The 25,565-nt window shown below is 33.3% G+C and overlaps 2 protein-coding genes across 2 annotated transcripts in view; one reads left to right on the top strand and one right to left on the bottom strand.

Annotated features, from left to right (window-relative positions):
• Positions 1–25,565, bottom strand: part of LOC128988484 (uncharacterized) — a 730,054-nt gene that overhangs the window by 175,916 nt on the left and 528,573 nt on the right. The gene's annotated exons all lie outside the window — the stretch shown is intronic.
• On the top strand, positions 1,475–15,551 carry LOC128988481 (farnesol dehydrogenase-like). The gene is made up of 6 exons (XM_054409810.1): positions 1,475–1,847; positions 11,384–11,552; positions 12,213–12,342; positions 12,765–12,888; positions 13,763–13,900; positions 15,366–15,551. The coding sequence occupies exons 1-6, from the start codon at positions 1,551–1,553 to the stop codon at positions 15,432–15,434; spliced, it is 927 nt and encodes a 308-aa protein (XP_054265785.1). The 5' UTR covers positions 1,475–1,550; the 3' UTR covers positions 15,435–15,551.

The following is a 25,565-nucleotide window of genomic DNA, read 5'->3' on the forward strand; positions in this document are numbered from 1 at the left end:
TTCGTCCAGGGCATAGTTTGGATCTTTGTAAATATTTTGCAGTTCATTTAAACTCGATAAACACTTAAATAATATGAGGTTCTTTTATGTAGGACCATGTTTACGTGGTAGTCAGCTGGCGGATGGAACCCTCTTAACCAAATAAAACTCAACCTATGCAGATTTTAATGTCCAAGGAATTTAATGTTAGTGATATAATGCTGCATAAAGCTTTTGTCACTTGATTTCAGGTACTATAATATATCACTTTGAATGCATTGTATATAATTAATCAAGTTGCACAGTTTCTACTTCGAAAAATAAGTTGAACATTTACAAGCTAAACTTTCATATTGTCATCAGCCACGAGCTCGGGCAAAACTTTCTTTGTTGGTGCAAAGTCAAAGTCAAACACCAAGTTAGGTGTTCATGAGTTTTGTTCTAACCACGGGGATTCATTAACTTTGAAGTGAGTCAGGTCTGTAATAAATTCCTTGATTCCAAACGATATTACATAATCCATAAAACACGGTAAACATTATTTTTGACTGAATAAAATGTTTTTCCGATACGAGTTTTGAGGCTAAGAATTTGTACCAAATCTTAACAAAAGTTATTAAATATAGTTTTAAAAAAGTACAATACTATTAAAATATTATTAAACTATTAATATTAACAGTTACAGATTTTTTTTATCATCGTCTCATAAAGTATTAGATTATTAAACTGTATATCAATTTAGAATTTGATGAACATTTTCACTGCTTAAAAACTGATAAAAGTAATGGCAAAGTAAATATATAGACTAAAATCTAATATTTGTAAATTTTAGATGATATTATTGTCGTATTAGATTACTGCATCGATTATTCAAAGAATGTTCTAAACGTGTTATAATTACCTAAATGTAATGTACCATCAGTTTGATCCTTTATTTTAGAAACAACAAAATATGCTAGAGTTCAAGGTACACGGACGAAACTCAAATAATTTCCATCCAAAAAATGTTATTTTTGAAGATTCCTCTCAGTAATACACGTAAAGTACATGTATGTTTGAGTAATCACAGTATTTCCTCTAAAATCGGAGTATTCATAATTTTGTTCTCCATTTCGAAACCAAGAAAAACCTACGTAGTCCACGAATATTTATAAATTAGCTGTACAGTATGTAATATCATCCAAAAACTGGAAGTGTAAAGAAATACAAATAACCAACAGGTTTCTACCATCAATACTTTGATGAAAAAAACTTTCTACACAGAAATCACACTGTAACGTATCAAATACGCAGTAATCCCAGCGTTTTTATATCAACCTCCCACTCTTTTCTCACGCAGTTTTACATAAGACGTATCAATATCGACGATTGTATCAGTTACACCAAGGAGACGTTCAGTGTGGCAGTGCTATTCCACCACATAGCAAGCGTATTACGAGTACTTTACAATATCGATATTTTTACCGATAATATCGAAGTGGTTACCGACTAGTAACAGTGCGTGTGCGCCAAATTGGATCCATTACCGTGTAATAGACGCACGGGGTGTCTCTTGTCCGTCAATTGCGTTGATGGGGCCTAATGACTACGGCGCGGGAGGCGCTGGTGGCGTGTGCGTGGTGGTGCGTGCGGCGACGCCCGGGCGCGGTAGCGGGCGTAGCCCCCTAGCACGGCCCCGAGCAGGAGTCGCGGCGCGGGCGGCCCCTAGACCGGTCATGGCGGGGGCTCAGAAAGGCATGGAGCGCTGGATAGGCCGAGTAGCGCTGGTCACCGGAGCGAGCTCTGGCATTGGAGCGGCAGTCGCCCGCGACCTGGTGTCTCACGGACTGACCGTGGTCGGACTGGCCAGGAGGAAGCACAGGGTCAAGGTAGGTAAAGAAGTTTGACATGTCAGGATGAAAGAATTTTGTTTTGATCAAGCTGTTATGACCAAGAAAGTGGATAGGGGTTGAAACAAATTAAGCCGCTTAAAAACTATTTTAATATTAAAATTAAAAACTTTAACTTATTTAAACACTGTAAAATTTAGTGTACTCATCTACAAAACAAGCACTAAATTTTGTAATAGATCTTTGGATACATATAAAACATTGAAAAATTATTATTCAATATTAAATAATAGCATATTTCTTCTCTTTACCTAATTCACATTCAAACACATGGATTAAATAAAATAATAAATTAAAACAAATTTTGCCTCGTCATTCACTAACCATAGTAACCTTTGGATAACTCAACTTATGAAACATTGAAAATTAATTGTTCAATATTTAATAACAGTTTTTTTTCCTTTTTTTAATTGCCTAAAAAAAACATTCAATGGATCACTAACATTATCTTAAATGGAAAAATAAATTTTGTTTATGAAAAAATATTTGTTTGCCTCGTTACTGATTTAGTAACCTTGGGACAACTAAACTTATTCTCACTACCTGTTACTGTCTCAAAATGTTTTGGTGCGATTATAACATGTAAGGGGTAATTGCACTTTGGAACATTTGTAGCAGTAAAGACCTGTAATATACAGATGAACATATCTAAACAATCATAAAAAAAATATAGTTTCACTATGAAAAGTGATTCAGTTACTGTAATATTAAACTTGTGTGGATTAGTTTTTATATCTGCAACACGTAAAATGAATAACTAATAGTACATTAGTTTTTAATTGTGGAAAATATATAAAGCATACATATTAAAAACATTGAAATGAAGAGTGAGTAGGAGAAACTAATGAATTAAAAGACTGTTTAACGGAAGGGAACTATTTAATTACTTTATGGAAACATAACTTCGTTAGGATGCATTTTAAGCTGGCTACTAACTCAATTTATTTATCAAGAATTATTTTTCATATGATTATCATTTACGGAAAGTAAAACTAATAATAAAAAGTTATTTAGATTATCATTTCAAATTCATTAATAAATTAGTGAAACGACTACCCTTTAGTAAAGTTTGTTATTACGATATTTTTCAAAAGTCCGTGGTGTTGTTATTTTTTGTTTCCTGTATTAAGAATTCACAAAAATAAAGGTTATACACTATAAACAACGTTGTGTGTGCAAGCCACAAGAATAAACTTTAATACTAATGTACCTACTATAACTTTAGGCTTGACGCAAAGCAAAATGCTGCGATTTAGGATGCTTTAAACTTAGCTTTATAATTTGGACAGGAAATCGTTGAAATATCCATGGGATTTTAATAAAATCTTTTCCGCTAATTCTGGAAAAAGACAGCAGCTTTTAAATGCATTGAAACGTGACCTGTACCTCCCTTTAAAAGCCGAAGAGAAAAAGACATCGGACAATTCAGGAAATGTCTATCTTGATAAATGAATCGGTAAATGTTAAAAGGGCGGAAGTCAATTTTTTTGACATATGCACTTTATGACAGAAAATAAATAAGGTCTGCCGCAGCGGCTGGGAGTTTTCTGGTCGTCTTGATTAAACATTTGAAGGGATTGTGGGTCACAAATTTAACAATTTGTACTTAATTTATATAAATAAAATGTAATTTTATCAGTTACGAATATTGGCCAATACAAATGTTTTGTCAATCTGGCTGAATAAATGAATTTGACCTTACGTTACTTACGAAATAAAGGACGGATCGTATTTATGACAAAGACGGACAGGGAACTCACCCCGAATTTGCATTTATCTTAAATAAACACGCAAACATTGTTTCAAAGGATTAATTAAGTTCATAATTAATACTTTTTATTTTATTAAATATTTTTTCACAGACCTAAAAAAGTCCTTGTAAACCGTCGCAGTAACAGGTGAAGGTCCTTATTTCACGCTAGAGATCCTGCTCGTGTCCTCTACGGATGAAACTTAGTTGAGAGGTTTAAAGTACCACAGCCTCGGGCACGTCACATGCAAGGCTGCGTTTAGTGTTAACCTTTCACAGCTCTCCGAGTTGTAATCCAAACATTTACACAGCTTGGATATTCTTTTGTATACTTTGTTTAGTTGTTTTGTGTCGTTTGATAGTTGCAGATTTTTGCAAACTCAGTGTGTGTTTTTCGTTACCGGTATTTTTCCATGAAACATATTGGAACAGTCCAGGCCTTATTATTGTTACCCTCTAATGTCAACCCTTATCATTTCATTGGATAGCATTATTCATTTATAGCATCGACGAATACTTGGGATCAAAAAAGCAGCCTTCAATTTTGAAGGTATGAACTATAACCATCCAGTCACTCAGAAAGAAAAACTATTGTTAATATATTTTCAGGCATGGGTTTGTATTTAAATTTTTTTATGTAACTTAAAATGTATGTGTTTGAAGAATGGTGACTCGGTCTCATAGGGTGGGCATGATTTACTTCTGAACCACTATAAACAACAATGTAGTATAAAAGTATTAATTCCACGCCATTGTCTGCTTTGTTTTAAGGGCATTGAGCTCATAGCATCGAAAAGCTGTCCTAACATGGATTTATACATAATGGTTTGGGGCATAACACTTCGGTCAGCCAGAAAAACTATCGTAACAAATATTATTTTCCTACAGTCACCCGACAAAGTAGGCTTCCTTGCATTGATTATAGTACGGAAAGCCATACTTTTGCGCACAGTTTTTACTTTGGCGCACACCAGTATTCCAACCAAACAACACAAAACAGCGTGTTTTTATTATACACGTAATCCGTGTACGCTTGAAAATAAGGCAGCACTAAGGATATTACGACTACGATCAGCTGGTGCAGCGTTTTCCATTTCGTTCAAGGTTTGGATTTAAGATAACCTAAAAACGTGTTTTAAAGTGATTGAAAGGCTCTATGATTTTTAGTAAATGTAGGGAAAATATAATGTGTAACACGAGTGCAAACTGCCTTTGCTGCACTCGAGAAACTTGCCACACTCACCTACGGCTCGTGCGTAAACATTTCTCTCCTGTGCAGCAAAGTGCCACAACGCCCGCTAGTAATACAAATAACTATTCTAGCAACAGTATGTGTTTACTATAAATGTCAGGCATTTTTTGATTAAAATATTTTTCAGTGCTGATATTGAAAACGTTCCAAAGTGGTTATGATGTGCACGGTGAAAAGCAAACCATTGACTGAAGTACACGTCTCATTCATATTTTTGCTGTAGCTAGTTTTAAATCACAAAGTTGAATGTGTCTTTCTTTAAAAATTTTTTACTCTATTTTATAGTTTCAGAGTTACCTCTCTTTATGTTTTTTTTTGTTTATTAAGATGGTTGATGAGTAGTTACGAGATACGATATATAATACGTTGCCCTTTCAGATTGGCCATTTAGGATATAGTGCATAAAAAATGGTATCAGCAATATTACACATACTTTCTCCCGTTAGCTTATCAACAACCCTTATCATGAGCAAGCAATGTAAATAGCTATGCTATTTTATCGGGAAAATCACAAAAGTTGCAATAACTTTTGAACCGTAATTATTACAGTAATGTCGGTTGTAATATTATTTAGAGTTAAAAGGAGTATAGCTTACTAAACTGTAATCAAGTTTTTGCCAATAATTTGAAAATACAATTTTCCCGTATTTTATGGGGAAACTAGCTGACCCGGCGAACTTCGTATCGCCTAAGTTATAGGTTTCCCCTAAGACAGACCGATGGAAAGAAAGTACCGTTACGTTTAATTTTCAAGATAATCTCGTTCGCATCGCTCAATCACGTCCTGGTTGAAGTTCGTTCGCTACGCTCACTCACCTTTGGGTTGGAGCTCGTTCGCTACGCTCACTCACCTTTAGGTTGGAGCTCGTTCGCTGCGCTCACTTGCCTTCAGGTTAGCTCGTTCGCTACGCTAACTCGCCTCCAGGTTGAAGTTCGTTCGCTACGCTCACTCACCTTTTGGTTGCAAATTAGCTGTTGTCATAAATGTAAAAGAAATAATAGTGCTGCACCCTGTTGGTAATCCTTGTAACTTTAATGCTATTGAACATCATAGAACAGAACCAACTTGTTTAATTGAAACAGCTGTTAAGATTCATTAATTCCATTTCTCATAAGGTTAACATGGGAAACTCCAGAGCCACTGGGGCGGAGCCCTTTTAAGAATTTCGAAACGGGAAATAGTTTACGTCCGATTCGCATACCTACAGAATTTACACACCAAATTTCATAACGATCGGTGAAGTCGTTCCGGAGGAGTTTGCAGACAAACACTGTGACACGAGAATTTTATATATTAGATTATCATTAAATATCAACATTTCAAAAACACCTGAAACTCCTCTAAGGTATTTGAGTAATACCTACATACAAAATTTAATTCCTTCAAAGTCGGACCACAGGTGTGGTCCGTAGCTTTAAACACAATACTTACACTCACACAAATACACACACACATTCACATAAAAAGGCAAAATTCATATTCACCTTAAACACGGATATATCTGCTCAAAATTCAAACTCTAAAGCTTTAAAGGAAACGTTACTTTCTCTATGTACTGAAAATAGGGGATAAAGTAAAAAACAAACAAATCGGTATTTTACAGCTACTCCTCTCTACAGCTTTATCTCAGTGGTTCCTTTAAACTTGATTTTATAACTGAAAAAATCTATATAATGTGAATATAATGTTTGCTGGACTGTAGTTTATTTGTGGTCAAAGGTCAAATTTGAGAAAATTCTATTCTTAAAACACTTGTAAACGGTGTGAACGTGTAAAGGTATGAAGTAACCTTTTTCGTAAATACATTTTACTAAAAAAACCTTCATGTTTATCCACGATGGATACATAATTGGTGAAAGGTTTTCAAACAACTCAAAACAGAAGTTTTTCTGCAATATCGTAGATTTAAAAAACGATTCAACATTAAACGTATACAAAGCAATGGAGTACATTACAAATTCCAAAACTGTATGTGAAGAAGTTTTGCATGAATCCAACTCATATCTTATGAGATCACATCCCAGTAACTACATTTGCACATTGTTCTGCATGTAGTCTACAATACATATGTTACAACTAATATTTTTAAAATAAATAAATTAAAGAGTTTTCACATATAATTAATTTTATATTTCAATCACCATTAAAAACCATCATAATATTTGGTTGTAATCTACATATTAATAGGCAAGCATGTTTCTTTAAAACCTTTTTTCACGGCTTGTGTGCATGGCAGGTAAAATCTATGCATACTGTTAGAAAGGTATTTGCATGTAGATGTGCAGAATTTCTTTATTAATTAAAATAGGCTGAAAAGTAAGCACAAAAATACATTTGAAAAAAATAACATTGGCCGGGTTGCTATGCTGGTGATGAAATAACATCGAAATATATACACAAAATCAAAACAAATGGAAGTAATTCCAATCAGATGTTTTATTTACACCTTGGGGTGAAAATAGAGAAGTCTTTTGTACATTACACATTTTTGGTAAAGTTTTCGGGACGACCTCTAGTATTATTTAATTTAAACTGCCATTGTAAAAATTGCTAAAACCATCCAGACGATGAATTCGCAACCTTCTCGTTATAAAACACGATACTTTACACAAACAGTCATTAAGACGGTATTCAGGATGTCGTTAAAACGTCCGGTAGTTGACAGAACGGTGGTTAAAGAGGGGGTAAAGTTGATAACAACCCCCTGCTGTAGGGGGGGGGGGAATAAAGCTTGGAGAAGCTTGTCTTTGATCACAGAGTCATCAGAGTTGGAGAGGTTTCCTGAGGCGTTAGCTTTACCCGTGAGTCGACATCGGTAGCGAAAACATGAATCGTAATACGATATCTGCTAATGTCTCCACCTGTTACAATGTTAATTGGATTTTATCTGAACGGGCTTTGATCTCAAGGATACAGCACAAAGATAAAGTTAATTGGTAGTTAAGTATTCTTTGGCTACTTTAAACAAATATTGAATATATATGCTTGTCAGCTTTTAATTTATTTTCCAGAAGGTAACTAAGGAAATTGCAGAGGAGCTGATAGAATGCAGTAGGGGAACATTATTATTTCTCTGTATACCATTAGGACACTGACGTATAAATACAGGGTGGCCCGAAAAAAAGGTACTTATAATTTCACAAAAATTTATTATTATTTATTAGCTGTATTACTCTATCTTAAAACTAAGTGCTCATGCATTATAACATGCAAAGACGAATTAAATATATAATAAAAAATAGTAGAAAATATGTAGAGCACTTAGTTTTAAGATAGAGTAATACAGCTAATAAATAATAATTAATTTTTGTGAAATGATGAGTACTTTTTTGGGCCATCCTGTAAATATTTATTTTATATATCCTCCACAATGGTACAAAATTACTAATAAACTAGAGCTGTATTGAATAGTTCATATTTAATTTCGATGAAATTAAAAAAATATAATTCCATGTAAACACGCTGTAAATATTAGTAAAGAATGTAAAAACTTTTAATTTGTAATCCTATTAAACCCGAACCCTTTGGTATCGGGGAGCGAGCTGGTCTAGTGGTTAGAGCGCGGGACTCCGGTTCCAGGGTTCCGGGTTCACATCCTGCCAAATCACCAATGGATTTTATCTAAGTGATAATCCCGCAACCCCTGGGTCTAGCCTGAAGTAATGTGAAACACATTTCGGGCTCATACCTAGCGTCCTAGGACAAAAAACCCCTTTGGTATTAAATTTAAATAAATGTTAGTTAAGAAATGGTAGATAAACTTTAAGAATTGAACTTGAAACACTATTTTTCAGTAAAAAGTACATCTTTTATGAAACATGTCCTTTAAAAACACATTTCAGTAATAAATTTTGTTAAAATTATGGAATTCACAAATTCCTTTTATTAGCGAAAGTTCATGAAACACACTAACCCCATAAGATTACGAATTTGGTTTTATTATAGTAATAAGGTTAGTTTGGTATTCTTCATGTACGTAATATAAATTTAAACTTCCACTAATGAAGAGTAGCTAGGTATTCTATAAAGGACCAACAATACAATACAAAAACATTATTCCAAATAATACAAATTTCTGACGTTGCCATAAGGGAATATGTACAAATCTAATCGGACCATATTACACTGCTTGCAGCTATTACAATTGTCTGGGTAGCCGAGTGGTTATACTGCTTGCCTTCAAATCTAAAAGTCGTCTGTTCAATTACTAGTGAAATCGTTACCAGACTCACACACATTTTTCTATTGGAATATGAGTTAATGACTCTATGAATTAATAAGGTCGACGTTAGATAACAAGACCAGGGTCAGGACCACCCCCTCTCAAAACGTTAAAAATACCATTGGCGTTGAAAACACGAAAAATCTCTTCAAAGCATTTTCGTTCGGTCTAATCCAATTCCTAGAACTCTAAGGGGTTGTTATTTTTCTTTTAACAAACAACATCAAATGAAGACTCAGAAATGAACTCAGAAATTACTCAGATATTACTTTCCGGTCAAGAGCTGTGGACCGAACTAGCAAGGTTGTATGTAGAAGGTCGTGCACGCCCTCTATTGTCGTGGGCGTTCAGATGTCAACTATGATTAACTAGAAGCACCTTAGAACACAATCATCCGCTAGAGAATAGCCTATCAGATACCTGTTATCTATAATAGTGTAAACGGATATGAAAATTATTGATCCTTGGTTTCGACGCGTTGACTAAGGTAGATTTATAATAACAGAAATACGTAACAAACATTTCCCAGGATCAATAGCCTACTGTTTTTTTTTATATTAAAACATGTTATTATGAATGTTTAACAACATGTGCTGAAATTTACTAAAGGTTCATCCTCAATAAATAATATTTTAGTAAATGAACCTTTCATTATACAATGAGAAACGTCAGTACTTTAGACAACCTTTTGAAAGATTGTAGTTAACTTATGTAAAAATCCGTGTGTTCGACTCTACAAACCTGAAAATATAAAATCTACGTCTAATAATACCTGTAATAGTATATTTACACTTATACTGTTGACTTACAAGACGGTAAATACATATACAAGATGTTGATCGAAGTGCTATTAGACGTATTTTTAGGTAACACGTAAAACGCCGATAAAGAAGTTATTTAGACTCTTGAATGAACTAAAATGGTTCTTTTTTATTTAATTATGTTTTAGCACAAAGTATAACAACATTAATAAAATGCAGTTCATTTGAAATTATTTATAGCTAAATGTGTAAGTTAGTTAATAATTTAAAAAATAAGTAATAGTTTTTATTATGTATCTGGATTTCTAAATGTTCAACCAATAGCTTTTAGCATTCACAATAAAAAAAAGAATAATAGTAGGATAAGTAAAAAAGGATACTTAATACGGTAATTTGAAACTCAAGAAAGTAAATTCAATACTAAAACCAATTACGATGAAAATCATGAAGCGTAAAATTCACTGAGTAATTGACTCAAAAGACTTCTTTTATTGCAGAAATGAAGGAAAACTACCTCACGGACAATTGGTCAAAACGTGGTTTATTAGATAAGGAATCTTAATTGGACAACTACACAACTACCATCAATGGTGAAAGCATTGTTACGAGTGTTTTTAAGTGGCGACGTAAGTGATCAGTCACTTAGAGGGCCATTCATCAAGCGCACTGCCATACGAGGTGTTGCACAGTAGAAGACGAATTAAAACGGATTATTTCCTTTTGAATGAAATGATTTCATCAAATTGGAACAGGACAATGGTTAATATTTGTTGCACTTTTGGAGCTTGTGTTTTGTTCTTAGAAAGAATACAAAATAAATTAAGCTTCTTAATCAGCATCGTACGTGTTATAAAATTACCAGAAATTACAAAAATACTTCAAATAAAATATTATGTAAAATAAATTATGAGTAAATATATTATTACAAGTGATATTTGCTGTACTTTTGTAATTTCAAATACAAGATGGTAAAGATAAAAGTTTTGAAATAATAAAAATGTTAAACGGCAACCTTAACAGTTTCAAGCTTATTCAAAGCTTATTATTAAGAGCTTTATGTATGCTGGCTAAATAAAAACAGTATTTATTTATATAAGTTTATTGAACTAAAGTAGTGTAACTTTTATTCATTATGATTTTTAGCTTTGTCGATAAACTTTATTACCTCATTACAATAAATAAACTTAAATTTGAAGGTATGAGTTAACTGATGATTGGTTAGTCTAATAAGGACGATGGCTTCTTATTACTCGTATTTTTTATGTGTCAGCTACTTGACGTTTAAATAGCTTCTTGACGATTTGAAGTAAATACTTTTAGGTTATGACTCTAATTTGAAAACTTACTGTCAAATCAGAAGATTTCTGTTGGGTATTGGGCCAGTTCCCTAACCAATAGTTAAGTGTAGGGCAACACAAGTCAAATGTTAAAAGTTCCCAAATTTTAAACTTTCATCATATTTTGGACCGTTCCTTTCTTCACCAACCCAATCGTAACATATAATTGACAGTATTAAATTTATTTTCCAGGAGATTGCAGAGGAGCTGATAGAATGCAGAGGCAAGTTGTACGCGGTAAAAGCAGACATCAGCAAAGAGGAAGACATCGTGCACGCGTTTATCTGGGTGGAGAAGACTCTAGGAGGCGTTGACATCCTAATCAACAGCGCCAGCGTTACAGCCAGTGTGCCCATTGTAGGTTAGTAAATAAATATGATAAAGAGGTAAAATCTACAATGATGGATTGAAAAAGCTTTTCATGTTATTATGACTCATATAAAAGTGTACATAAAACGTCTGTCTTTAAAAATCCAAAACACTTGTGTCCTGATGAAGGACCTGTAGGCAATACGACAGCCAGACTCAAAGATTTGAAGTGCCGAACTCCTCGTCAAACTGTGCGTTTTAAGGCTCATATATTAATTGTACAGTTACTGTTCAATAGTTCAATAGTTGTTCAATTACTGCAGGAGATAATCAGGAGTTTGCCACGATTGCTGATAGACCCTTAACAACAATAAAGTTTACATCAGCACAAACCATGCAATTTTTAAAGCCTATAGGACGAGAGGCTTTCAAGGGATATCATCCAAACCCACAAAAAGCAAATTTAGGGGATAATACATTTTATTTGATACCCATATGCATATAAAAAAATGTTTACGTGTCAATTCGCTGAATACAAAACTCCAACAAATTATTTTAATAATGTAGATATGAATTTTGAAAAATAAATGCGTGAGAAGGAATTTACTATGCACATTCACCTTGAGACGAATTCATGATTGCAGTTTATTTCCAACAGTAAGTAAAAATGTACGAGATTTTAAAAGTTACTATGACAAGAATTCTTTTGCAGACGGGAAGTCAGACGAATGGAAGAGGATCTTCGACGTGAACGTGTACGGCCCAAGCATATGTGCCAGGGAGGCTGTCAAGTCCATGAAGGGCCGTGGGGTGGACGACGGCTACATCATCAATATAAACACGTAGGTAACTGGTTCCACGGCCTGCAGAGGTGTAATCATTTGTGTTTGAAGTTCAAATATATTTGCGAATTCAATTACAAAAAGTGCTTCACATGAAGAAACAATATCGTTAATGTATCGTTTTATAGAAATTTGAGGTAGGTCTATAGAGAAATCATCTACCTATAGTACGCGTATTTTTCGTCATATTACAGAAAAACAGCCGTTGCGGGTCATCGATCTCTATTATTATCTATGTTGCGGGTATAACATAGGTTTGGTTAGGTCAGGAATAGGTAAAATTCCTAAAACAAAACATCCCAACCTAACTTAACCTAATATACTAATTATTGGTAATGAATTAACGAAAAATTTCTGGGATACCTATTTCAGTATTCAATGGCTAAACGAATCTTTGCTTAAAATAGGGAATCGTTTTTCAGATTGCCCCCCAGTCCAGGCGGAGCTCGAGACAGCATCCTGAAAGCCTCCAAGTTGGCGCTAACAGTTCTCACAGACGGCCTGAGGGCGGAGTTTACAGAGGCCAAGTCTAGGATCAAAGTTACGGTAAATCTATTGTCTTGAAAACACCGAGGTTTGTATTACATAACTTAGTTATCTGACACAATAGTCAATCAAGTGTTACGTAACGTAGTCCCTGGGGTAAATGACTAACAGTCTAATGAATGGAAGGGTTCGGACGATTTTGCCTTTCATACAATCGGCTTTCATTAGCTTTATGGAAAGAAGCTTTACATTATAATGTCATTATTATTGCATTCTTTGCACTAGTAACCCTAATTGGTTGTTTATGTCTTCCCCGATTTGACGAACTGCAATACACATTGATTAAAGAATATGTGTCAGTTCATGTTAACAATCAATGAGAAATACTGACTCATAATAGACCTTTTAGAAAATGATCACTCACTCATTAGGGAAAACGGAGGACTGGACGGATGATGGTTACTAATAAACGTTTAATAGAGATAAGATGATAAACAAGCAAATTAATCTGAAATCTAGTGTTACTGAGGGAATTTCCTTGCCAGAGATTCAATTAACCAATATTATTTAAGTAAGGAAACTAAATGATTGTTGTAATTTGCATATTGTGTCTGATATCGCCCGAGTTTGCTGGCATGTTACCATATTTAAGCTATCTTTACCGTCTCAAATGTGAACTTAACGTAGTTAATACATATTTTAAATGTGAATAGAAGTTTACATATTTCCCCACACAAAGATGTTTTATCATATTTAACTGAGTCGAACTGTCAATTTGGAGATCTGCAACAAATAGACTTACGACCATTTGATACCAATTGATAACGGGTGATTTAAGTGGTGAGATCAATTACAGATGAAGTTAGTCGATTAATATAAATATTTGAGATTTTACAGTTTTGTTGGTAGAGTAACTATCTCTTAATTGTTGTAGTGCGTCACTCCAGGAGCCATGACAAGTGGGGAGACAAACAAAGGTACTCCGGAGATCCTTCGAAGACAGACTCTCCTAGAGGAAAGGCATGTTGCAGAGATGGTCACATTTATATTGGCCACCCCTCCTAACATACAGGTAAACGCCACATCATCACTGTACAGTACAAAAAAATCTATGTATACAACCAGTATGTTTTATCTATGATACAACTCAAAACGTTACTTTTTTTATAATTTTGTGAAATATGTTGGTTGGCTGTTTTGATCTTGAATATGTCCGTTCACCTGGACATCATGCATGTGCTTAAAATGTAAAAATCAATACTCAATCTGGTACATTACAAGATGATTTTAAGAGGTTGAAAGGAGGTTGAGGATAGTTTATTCATACTTCTCAAATCAATTAATTTGTACATCTCTCGCTGACTGACAAAACCAATGGTTGATAAACTGATCTTTAGCATCAAAATATTACAATTATTTTAAGTTTAAAATACATAAACTATGCTTATTATATTATCTAAACGTTGAATTAATAACTTGTATAGTTAAGAATTTTATTATTTTGAAATTCAGTAGGAGTCAAAAAGGTATGTTTGAATACATAGATTAACAGAAAATAAATGAAAACCTTGTTTGCCTGTCGACTTAAACATAAAACTAATAATGACACATTAAGTCATTATATAACGTAAGGCTTAATTTACAACAAATTCAGTTGGCGTCAGGACACTTGCTATTGTTAGGTGGAACATAATTTGATTTATAAAATACCCCCGCCGCAGCAAACCTACCGTCTATGCGAATTTCAATTTGCCTGAATTGTTTTTCAATTAAATCTATTAAAATAACATTAATTTAAATGAGTACCTAGGTTTGCTGCTGCAGGGAAACTAATAAAGTGTGTTTTTAGTAAAATATTAATAGCTTAGTACAAAATAAATAAATTTGCCAAGATTGATCAACGTTTATCCATGAAACAAGCAAACTATATTTTATAAAACTATATTCTCCGAGGGAATTTTAAAATTATTATTTTTTTTATCTCTAACTTATAACCGTACATTAAACAACCGTACATAAAAATAATAACCGTACAAAAACACTTTGATGTACTGATTTTTTTTGTTTTTTAAGCTCTTTAAAAGGGTCTAGAGAGAAATTGGAAAATGTAGTGTTTTGAGGGTCAAAATGAGAACAACAAATTCTTACCCCATAAAACCCCATTGCCATGGTCCGATCATGCTGGTTTGCGAACTCATCCAAGTTTATCTCGCCTTACACCTTCAAATCAAATTTCATTAAAATTGGACAAAAATACGGTCTTACCGTGCCACCTACGTAATAGCTACTTCCCTATAGGGACATTCACTATGTGAAACATAATTTCATAAAAAAAAATTAAAATAATTACAATGTACTTTTGAAAATTGATTCGGGTTTGTCTCATATTTTTATGGTTTATTTGAAATTCTATACTGTGATGACGTTATCCATTCTTTATGCGCTTTACCCTTGATGCAGTAGCCATCTCATTTCACATTCATATTGATTGTTTTGCCTTCTGTATTTCACATTGTCTAACACTGTGCCACTATCAGGTGTCCGATTTGACCTTGAAGCCGATAGCCAGTAAGCCAGCCACGTTCCGCCCTCGGCTGTCCAAGTGATCGTGATGACGTCACAGCACGCTTCACTCACTACGTCACAGTTCCTGCCCACCAGTTCCGCGCCTATCAGCTGTTTAGCTCTATCAGCTGTTGTAATATTTATTTAAAATATATAAATAACACCACTTGGCATTATTTTTTCTCCAAATACACAAACAAACATAACACGAACACGGTAGACATTTAACATAATTGGCCAGCCGGCACACGTCACTGACGTGTAGTGACGTGTGCCGGCCGGCCGATTATGTTAAATGTCTACCGTGTTCGTGTTATGTTTGTTTGTGTGTTCGATGTATTTAAGATTTGACGACATTCAACGAATGTAATATTTTAACGTTCCGTTTTTATAATGACTACGTAGTAGTCGAAACTATAGTCAACGGATACCGACTAAGGAATTGTGGACGTCAAGGTACGTAACCTGTTATAATTGATTACCAATTCCGGAAGGCTTCAACATGAATAAAATGTTACTTCTTTTCTTACAATCCTTGAACCTGATTGGTGTGTTACTCGTGTTGTAAGGTAAAACAATGCTGTTAAGTGAATCTTTTTAATTTTAAAAACTGGACTAAAAAGAATGGCTTAAGAACGGTCGTAGGTAATAGTAGTTTACGCAACGATTGTGTAAAGATAGTGTTAACGACACGAGTAGAAAATTTAAGGTACGAGCCTTGGCGAGTGCCTTAAAAACTTCTACGAGTGTTGCGTAGTAGAGTTGCGTACACTACTTTACCTACGACATTGTTTCAATTACTAAAAATCACTATTCATAATTTCTAAAAGAGGTAATTTTTTCGTTTATAACCTCCCATTGAAACTAACTGACAGTGATGCAACGAAACACACTAATACCAATCAACAATTAAATTGGCCTGAACAGCTGATTAGTTGAATTTTGAATCATTACAATTTTACTTCTCCTCTCTCAATCCTTGAACCTCATTGGTCCGTTACACGTGTTATTATGAGTAAACCTATGCTGTTATAAAAGTAAACAATGATGTTATGAGATATTTTTCAATTCTAAGAACTGTACTGAAACGGCTACTTAAAAAAACGGTCGTTGGTAAAAAGCTTAAACATGACTGTATCATACTAAGACTATAATTACGATGCTTGTTTCACGTGTAGATGAAATATACCTATTGTAGAAGTTATACCTTGAAAATGTGAGAATCTAATCAAAATCTAACTTAGGTGATGGTTTACACATGAGAAGTCATAAATGTATTTTACCACACATAACCACGTACGCAGATGTTTCATAAGAGTGAACTGAAGTCATATAACAATGTACCGTCTCAAATACTCCAACGCCGTCTTTATTTCCAACTTGCAAACTTTCTTTGTGTTTCGCAAGTTTCGCAGGGAAGCTGCATAATCGAGTTTCTTCTCGGTATTTCGAATATCTTCAGGGAATTTAGTTTCTTATGGTAAATAAAGATTGTTAATAGATAACTTGTACGGCATTCTAAATGCAATTAATTGTTTTATATCATGTTACCACATGATTTTATATGTTTTAAATCGTATGCACTCATTATTCATAGAGGAATGTCTAATTATTACCTTACTTTTCTCAAAACTAAGACAAAAGTATCTAATAAACTTTATTTTAAATAGGAGTAATATTCAGTCTACTAACTTGTCAATAAGTGATTATTTTGTGTGTTATGTAATTATCCAGTTGCATCTTCGAAATTCTTATTTGCGTTTGTTTTGTGTTTCAATTATTGACACATGTTGCCTGGTATAGAAAAACAAACAATTAAATAGGTAAGTCATATAAAAATAATCACCACAATTCATTTTAGATCAGAGCTATCCCATTGTTTTTATAATATTGAAATTAAGTTAATTTATAATTTAAATACTCGTAGCTAATACATTTTATTTATTAAGCTAAAACACAAATTTAATTAATCACACAGAGCAGACCAAATCTACTACATTGGCATGGTAGTTTTATGAATGAAAAGTTAGTATTAAGTTGTTAACTCACCATAGCAAAATTATTTTTTGAGATGAATTACCTGAAACAGGAAAAAAACACAGTTGTATACAATTTCGGCTAGAAAAAACTCCATATTTGTTTTACTTTTAAAATAATGTCCCGCAAACCAACGAATATAGTTAAAATGTGAGTACAAACTATTTAAACTAAATGTTTTAACCAATTTAAAACATTTAAATAGCACTATAAATATTCAAAAAATGTCTTGTTTTTTACATTATTACAGATAGATGATTTCATTAACCAATCAAAACCAGTGAAAAAGTTACATTAATTAAATTTAGTAACCTCTTCTTCATTCGATTCACAATACTAAGTCAAACCAAATTTACAAAGGATATTATATTAGACAAGCAAGAGTTTGCCATCACACTGACACCAGAAATGCTAGTTTTAAATAATTTGTAAGTCATGGTCTTTAAGTGTAAAATCCAGTAGGGCCTATTTCGTTGTTTATAAAAGGAATTTATATTACCTACCATAAATATAGCTAATGATTTTATTTTTTGGTTGGATACAAATATTTTTAAAGTCAAAACATTATACAAAGGTGCAGCATGTGTTCATAAACGACCATACTCATCCAGGAAAGTTTACATGGAAAATTAACCACGTTTGCATAATACATGCTGTTGACTTTCATTTCAAGCGGGCAGAAGATAACAGGCTCTTTGTGTCGTTTTACACACATTTAGTAGACACAAAATAACATATTAGTGTTGACGCACAATGGAATACCTATCGATAACATAAAGAACCTGCAAAATTCAATTACAAGGATAAAAGTTTGTTTTGTTCCAAAAGATGCATTTATAAAGTATCCATGGTTGAGGGTATTTACGGTTCATGGAGTACATGGGTATACTTAACCATCTTCTTTAACCATCTTCTTTAACCATCTTTTAACCATCTTCTTAATTAAGTAGTTTATTCATATACTTTTACACATTGACATATATAGTGTAAACGATATCGGGTAGAATAACGCTGAACACAATATCATATCGTACAAGAGAGCCATACTCACCTCTTAAGTACATTTCTACTTTGTATTGTTAATTTCTTGTATTTGCCTCTAACACTTATTGTACACAACAAGAAATATACAGTCCAACTATTCCTTTTAATTGAGGCATAATGACACTTTTTTATACAAAAATCTTTTTTGAGTTTTATTAACCAGGACAGTCTTTCGGTTTCACCGAAAACAGGAATACTCTATGTACAATAATTTAAAAAGTTATCTGCAATAAGCTACGCGCGCACTACGGCGGCACAGCACGGACGGGCGGTACGGCACGGACGGCATTTTTAAGAGGGGGTGCGCGCACTAGGGCGGCACGGCACGGACGGACGGGACGGGACATCCGCACATCCGCAATTTAGGACAGTTGACAGTCTGCGAGCTGAAAATTGTGAGTGAAGATGGATGTAGATAAAGTGGTGATAGTAGGTTTAATTTTAGCAGAGGAAGAGGTGACAAGAAGGTGCAAGCAAAGATTTTAGATACACCACATAAACAGGAAAAGACTAAGTTTTGGAGAGTTCCACACCTTGTTTCCTAATCTTGTAGAAGGATTATGTGTAAAACTTACCTGATTGTTTCATAATAGATCATATTTCTGCCCATATATTGTCACGACGGACGTTTTTAAAATATTCCGGATGTCGCATGTTGTACAGTTTGGGGTTTTTCTCAACGAGAAAAATCAACTTACTAACATCTATGTTTACAACACACGAAAACACTGCTACTTTGACATAGATCAGTTGAGAATGGCGGATGTCCCGTGCCGCCCGCCCGGTCGGTTGTGTCCCGTTTGCGAACAGTCCCATTTGCGAACAGGGTAAAATCTGTCCGTTTTGCGAACAACTTTAAGATGTCATACGTCACCTGTCCGTTTTGCGAACACATATTTGAAACGACCCTTGAAACCTAAGATATTACTTGGAACGCGTAGCGATAGCCCTAGTAGCTTTTGAAGTTTGGTAGTTTTTCAACCGCTTTCGTGTTTGATCATTTACTCTATTAGTTTAAACGAAGAATTGTTAGCCAATTTGTCAACAAGATGTATTTAAATTAAACTAAAATATATAACAAATAACATGTTTTACATCATTTGGTTATGTGTAATCAGTTCAAACTCAAATCCCATACGTATGAATATCATTGAATTTCGTATAATCTTTTGACAAAAAATTCGTAAATAATCATTAGTATAGTACTTAGAAACCTACCTCATACTTACCTCATACTTAAACAATACCATAGTATAACTTTATTTACAAGCAGCTAAATTAATTTAATGATTTGTGAAAATGTTAACACAATACTGATCAAATATACAGGGTGGCTGGTCATCAGTGTCACAAATTTTTTTTGGCGTAAGTACAAAGTAAATGCAGTGTAATGATGCGTATAAAAAGTTCCAAGTCCAAAAATTAGCTTCCCAAAGAATTATTTTATGTTTTTCAAAAATAACTATGTTTTCAAACTTAATACAGCTATTTCTCAATTACCTGTAAATGGATTTGAGTAGACAATGTCATTTTCGTGTTCTACATTAAATTTTGAATAAGAATAATATAAAATTACAGAGGATCAGTTGTAAAAACTCCATTGTAAATAGATTCAAAGATAAAAATTAAGATGTTTGAAAACATTTTAAAAAACATTGGTTTTATTGTATTTGTTTACACCCTGTATAAAAGAAAGTGTCCGAATATGTTAAAAACTGCGTCATTTTATAAGCTTTCCAACCATATGCTACACTATTGAGGTTTAGATATTCTGTTGTTTGTTTTAGTGGTTTAAATACCAGAAAACAGGGAACTTTTTAGTGTTTTTACTGTTAAAGCTGAAACAAAAATACAACTTTTGCTTAATACATACCGGCTTTCTATGTTTTAAATGTTAAAGACACCCTGTTTTCTGGTATTCAAACCACTTAAACAAACAATAGAATATCTAAACCTCAATAGTGTAGCATATGGTTGGAAAGCTTATAAAATGACGCAGTTTTTAACATATTCGGACCCTTCTTGTATACAGGGTGTAAACAAATACAATAGACCAATGTTTTTTAAAATGTTTTCAAACATCTTAATTTTTATCTTTGAATCTATTTACAATGGAGTTTATACAACTGATCCTCTGTAATTTTCTATTATTCTTATACGAAAATGACATTGTCTAGTCAAATCCATTTACAGGTAATTGAGAAATGGCTGTATTAAGTTTGAAAACATAGTTATTTTTGAAAAACATAAAATAATTCTTTGGGAAGCTAATTTTTGGACTTGGAACCTTTTATATGCATCATTACACTGCATTTACTTAGTACGTACGCCAAAAAATTTTGTAACACTGATGACCAGCCACCCTGTATATGGCACATGAATTCACTGTCAGAAAATAGAGTAAACTTAAAAAAAATTATTTAATTTGTAATTTATAGTTTAAAAATACGAGCCATTTGTTTTTGCTAAGTTTTGAATGATTGCTTTTTCATTTTCGTTTTTTACTGCCGATGAAATAACCAATATTTAAACAATCAATATTCAAAAGTAGGCCTAAAAAGCAGATATTCTGAAAAACATAAATATTTTAAAATGTTAAACATGTGCTCTATAAAATGTAGCGTAGATCAAAAAGGTGTTTGTTCGCAAGTCTGTATACTTTTGATAACATAAGCATTAACAAATCTATTTCAGTCAAATTTGGTTAATAACTTTTGTGAAATCCTACATTTTTTATCGAGCTCTTAAATCAACAATTTCGGACTATGGAAATATGAATTAAAATGGGACTGTTCGCAAACGGGACTACTCCCCAGGTACCTCACCCCACAGCCAAAAAATTGTTCGCAAATGGGACTGTTCGCAAATGGGACTGTTCGCAAACGGGACTACTCCCCAGGTACCTCACCCCACAGCCCAAAAATTGTTCGCAAATGGGACTGTTCGCAAATGGGACTGTTCGCAAATGGGACTGTTCACAAACGGGACGACACCGCCCGGTCGGTGTGCAGTGCTCCCGGTCGGTACGGGCGGTACGGGCGTCACGGCAGCTCGGAAATGTCCTGGAGTTCTGTCTCCCGGACTTTTTAACAAACGGCGGAAGCTGCCGAACGTCCGTTGCCGGCCGTACCGCCGTAGTGCGCGCACTCATATGACATTCAATGTTATTAACTTTTAAAAATTGCCGTGCCGCCCGCCCGTCCGTGCCGTGCCGCCGTAGTGCGCGCGCAGCTATATTGATAATGACTTTTCCCATAACCTTGAGGAGGCTATGCTTTTACTGAACCAAAGTGTTATAAAGTGTTATATATATCCTACATCTTGCTATGCTTTCAGAGGCTACAGGTTGGTCATTTGCTAACATTGTTTTATTTTAACTTTATTTAAAATAACCGCATTAATATATTAGTTAAGATCTCCTTTATGATTCCTTAATCACATGAATACTTGAATATTTGATAAAAAAAATATACGATTGTAGTTTTTGATAGAACAAAAGTAATGGATAAAGTTTTGAAACTATTCCCATTGTTAAGTATAGTACGCAGTATAGTACGCATCAAAACACTTGATTTGATTTTTTGAGTAGTCAAAAAATCAAATCAAGTGTTTTTATTTAACAACAAAATGTTTAAAACGTTCGAAATCACGAGAGTTGCCCGGATTACTTACAACTTTAGACTTATTAAAAGCGTCAAACTTTAATTGGACAGGTGAAATATGCTACTTCCAAAACTAATAATGTTTAAATGTAATGGGAACATTGTGTTTGAGAAAACCTTGAGTTTTATTACCACTTTTCAACCATACCCATTCTAAAGAATGGTTTGTTTTACTTACCATATTATGTATTATATTTTAATCACTGACTAGTTTTTGTTCCTAATCAGAAATGTCCAAGGTTAAGTTAGTTGAGACACTGTTATTAGACATTTATCAATGTACGTTTTTTTAATTTTAGTTTTAGGTGATAATTAAAACGCATAAAACCTTAAATTTATTTCTTACTAGAAATATATTTTTCATAAACTTGAATTCGGCAAATAGAACTCTGACCTTTTATTAGCCTTATTTACTCGTTGACATAAGTCAACATTTACCCCCAAGAGAAAAGCGAAAAACATGCAAATTTACTTACCTAAATCTGTCAAATTCTTTTTTTATAAAACGAAAATATATTCAAAGCTTGTAATACATAATACACATATCACAAAACTGTTAATTATATATCTCGTAAAAATGTAATTGAATACAAATAAATAAAAAAAAGTCGCCCATTTTACAACTGTGGTTAATTTATAGTAAATTTTAATTAAACCCGAATTAATTGACAAAATAAGGTAAATTAATTGTCTTTTTACTGAAATTTTCAATTATGTAATCAACTAATTCTTATTTAATCGTATTATGGTTTGTTTAAAACCCTAAATGAAGTTTGCTCTGATGACCATTACAATTTAAAGTTACCAATATAGCATTATAATTAAAGCTTTTATCCAAAAATACAATGTTGCTAAGAGCTTATTATTTGGCAAAAGGCACACTACTATCGCATGTTCGTTCGCCCTATTACTTACTTTCTAAACCGTATGACTAACGGTTTCAACTCTGTTACTAATATCTCATTTGGGGAGTGAGCTGGCGTAGTGGTTAGAGCGCGGGACTTCAGTCCCTGGGGTCCCGGGTTCGATCCCCGCCAAGTCACCAATGTATTTTGTCTAAGTGATAATGCCGCAACCCCTAGGTCTAGCCTGAAGTAATGTGTAAAACCATCACAGGCTCGTGCCTAGCGACAAAAAAAATCTCATTTGAGTGACTAACACGATGGTTGACACTAATGCTTCAAAAGAGGAGAGTTCGTGTCAAAGCCAATAATCCAACACAATATCATCATCGATGACAGGAGCACAAAGGCGGTGCGAGGATTAGCTTCGTTTGATGATAGTCGCATCACATACAAAGTCATCAGTCATAGATCGACTTGTTGCTAACAATTTCTAAATTCGAGTGTGATTGTTAATACTGTGGTTACATTACAAATGATTAGGTTTTCATTGCAAAATAACTATGTTCACTGATTTCCTAAATGGGGATAGTTTTTCGTTTCAGCTGATTAACCAACAAATATATTTTTTATATCTATACATAAGTTAAATACATTGTCTAGAGTTGTAAATAATTTCTGTCCATTTATGGTGCACCTTACTGAACTAGCATTGTTTACTAACGAATATACGAGGTTGTGATTTTCAAAGTTCATAACAGACCATCAACATTTTCCGATTGTCAAAATGTTGATATGTATCTACACTAAAATAAAATATTTTTCGTCATACTCCAGCAAAAACAGCCGTTTTTAACGGATGCGTTGCTGGTCTTATTATTTATCGTTTGATTTATTAGGTAAAGGTTTAGCATATTGTTGTCGCTTGCTCGACATATCGATAATTTACTGTAACACAATCGTAATAGACGAAATGATTGAATCACTTAGGCTACTAAACAGCTGCTTATTTGCATTACCAACAAGCTGGAAGTCGTTTTGAGAGGTTATCTTTACATAACAACTATTTAGTTTTCTGGCTTTGTTTGTTAATTAATGATGCTGTATGACAAAAAATAGAGTTACTGTTATTTTCCCAAATCTCTTTACATTCTAATCTTTTAAGTAGAAACCGCTTTATTTTGCCAGAGATCCTTTTAAAACTTTCAGTATTTGGACTTTAAGGATTTTCGTGGCTTGAGAAGGGTAATCCAATTATGTTGAAGACTGCAGCAGAGCTTTTCCGGTTTGATGATTGTGCTTCAATATGTATCGAAATTTTACTATAACATATCCTTAAATTGTAAACAAAATAAGAAAAAAAGGCTTTTTTAACAGTTTGATCCTACTTTTCAGTGAAAGATTCTAAGGTTTATCCCTTCTTGGGAGTTAAATAAAGATTCATGAAAACACTAAAATAATGTAGCCTAAATTCAATTTAGTCACCATGACAGTTGAGGGTAAAATTAATATAATTTGATATATTTTATAAAATTATACATCTACATCCAATATATTTTTAAGATATCCCTAAAATTTGCTTGAACTATCTAGAAAATAGGTTGGAGCAGTTCAGCATTTTAACACATTCATTTAAACTTTCATGAGTATTTAAAAAATATTTTCCTATACATAATTTAAAAATGCTAGATGTCCAGTGAAACAAATATGCACTTTAAAGTTAGATCTTCCTTCAAAAAAATACGGCCTTGTTTATTTCAATCTTGTCTAAACAGGATATAACGTAGTATAAACGAGCCTAAAGCTTAACATTTTTTTGCTGTATTGAAAATTACTTACACATATTTAAATATCGAAGTAAAAGGTTTTTACAATTACAGTTGTTATATGTTTTTATACGAAGGATAATAAAATCAAAGGAAAGGGCCAAATCATAGTATATTTTCATTACAACATTTTAATATTGATGTTATCTCACCAACAACACGAGTTCATAAACAGTACTGTATTGAACAATTAAATAAGTTAATCCATTCAAATGGGTAAAATTATTGTAAATTGGGCCATCGCAAAATTTTTGGAACGTATTACAAAATCTAGCTATTTACCTAGGTAATAAATTATAAGATAATATTTAATGATCGACATTTAATAAGGGTTTATATAAGTATACAAAAATAATACCTATTCAGGTCACGAGAATGTGTACATACTAGTTATGATTTACGAAACGATTGTTATAAAAATACTATTTAAATTACAGTTATAAATGTCGCTTAAATTAGAATGACTGGAAAATTATTTGATGTCCTATACATGATATAAAAAGTAATTTTACGTTCATCCATCTGTATAAGTATTGTAAGTATTAATAATATTTCTTTCCAAAAAAATAAGATTTTTAAAGTGTTATAGAATTCTACAACTTTCAACGATTAACAAAGGACCACGATAAAAATGACAGATTATTGTTGGACCACTATTATCAGATGCCCCATCAATCATTTAAACTGCAATTAGTCAGGCAGGGACAGTTTTAAAATCAACATAATGCTTTTGACTACCCTCCATAACTTTTTAAATGATG

Source organism: Macrosteles quadrilineatus, unplaced genomic scaffold (genome assembly GCF_028750875.1).
Source record: "Macrosteles quadrilineatus isolate MER2022 unplaced genomic scaffold, UCM_ALF_1.0 Scaffold_3__2_contigs__length_128488019, whole genome shotgun sequence".
Lineage (NCBI taxonomy): Eukaryota > Metazoa > Arthropoda > Insecta > Hemiptera > Cicadellidae > Macrosteles > Macrosteles quadrilineatus.

What these genes read in the sequence shown, in the direction of transcription:
- LOC128988481 (XM_054409810.1), top strand. Translation starts at nt 1,551, where the DNA reads ATGGGGCCTAATGACTACGGCGCGGGAGGCGCTGGTGGCGTGTGCGTG. An exon ending in AGCCAGTGTGCCCATTGTAG is followed by an intron (nt 11,553 to 12,212) that starts GTTAGTAAATAA and finishes ATTCTTTTGCAG; the next exon opens with ACGGGAAGTCAGACGAATGG. An exon ending in CCACCCCTCCTAACATACAG is followed by an intron (nt 13,901 to 15,365) that starts GTAAACGCCACA and finishes TGCCACTATCAG; the next exon opens with GTGTCCGATTTGACCTTGAA.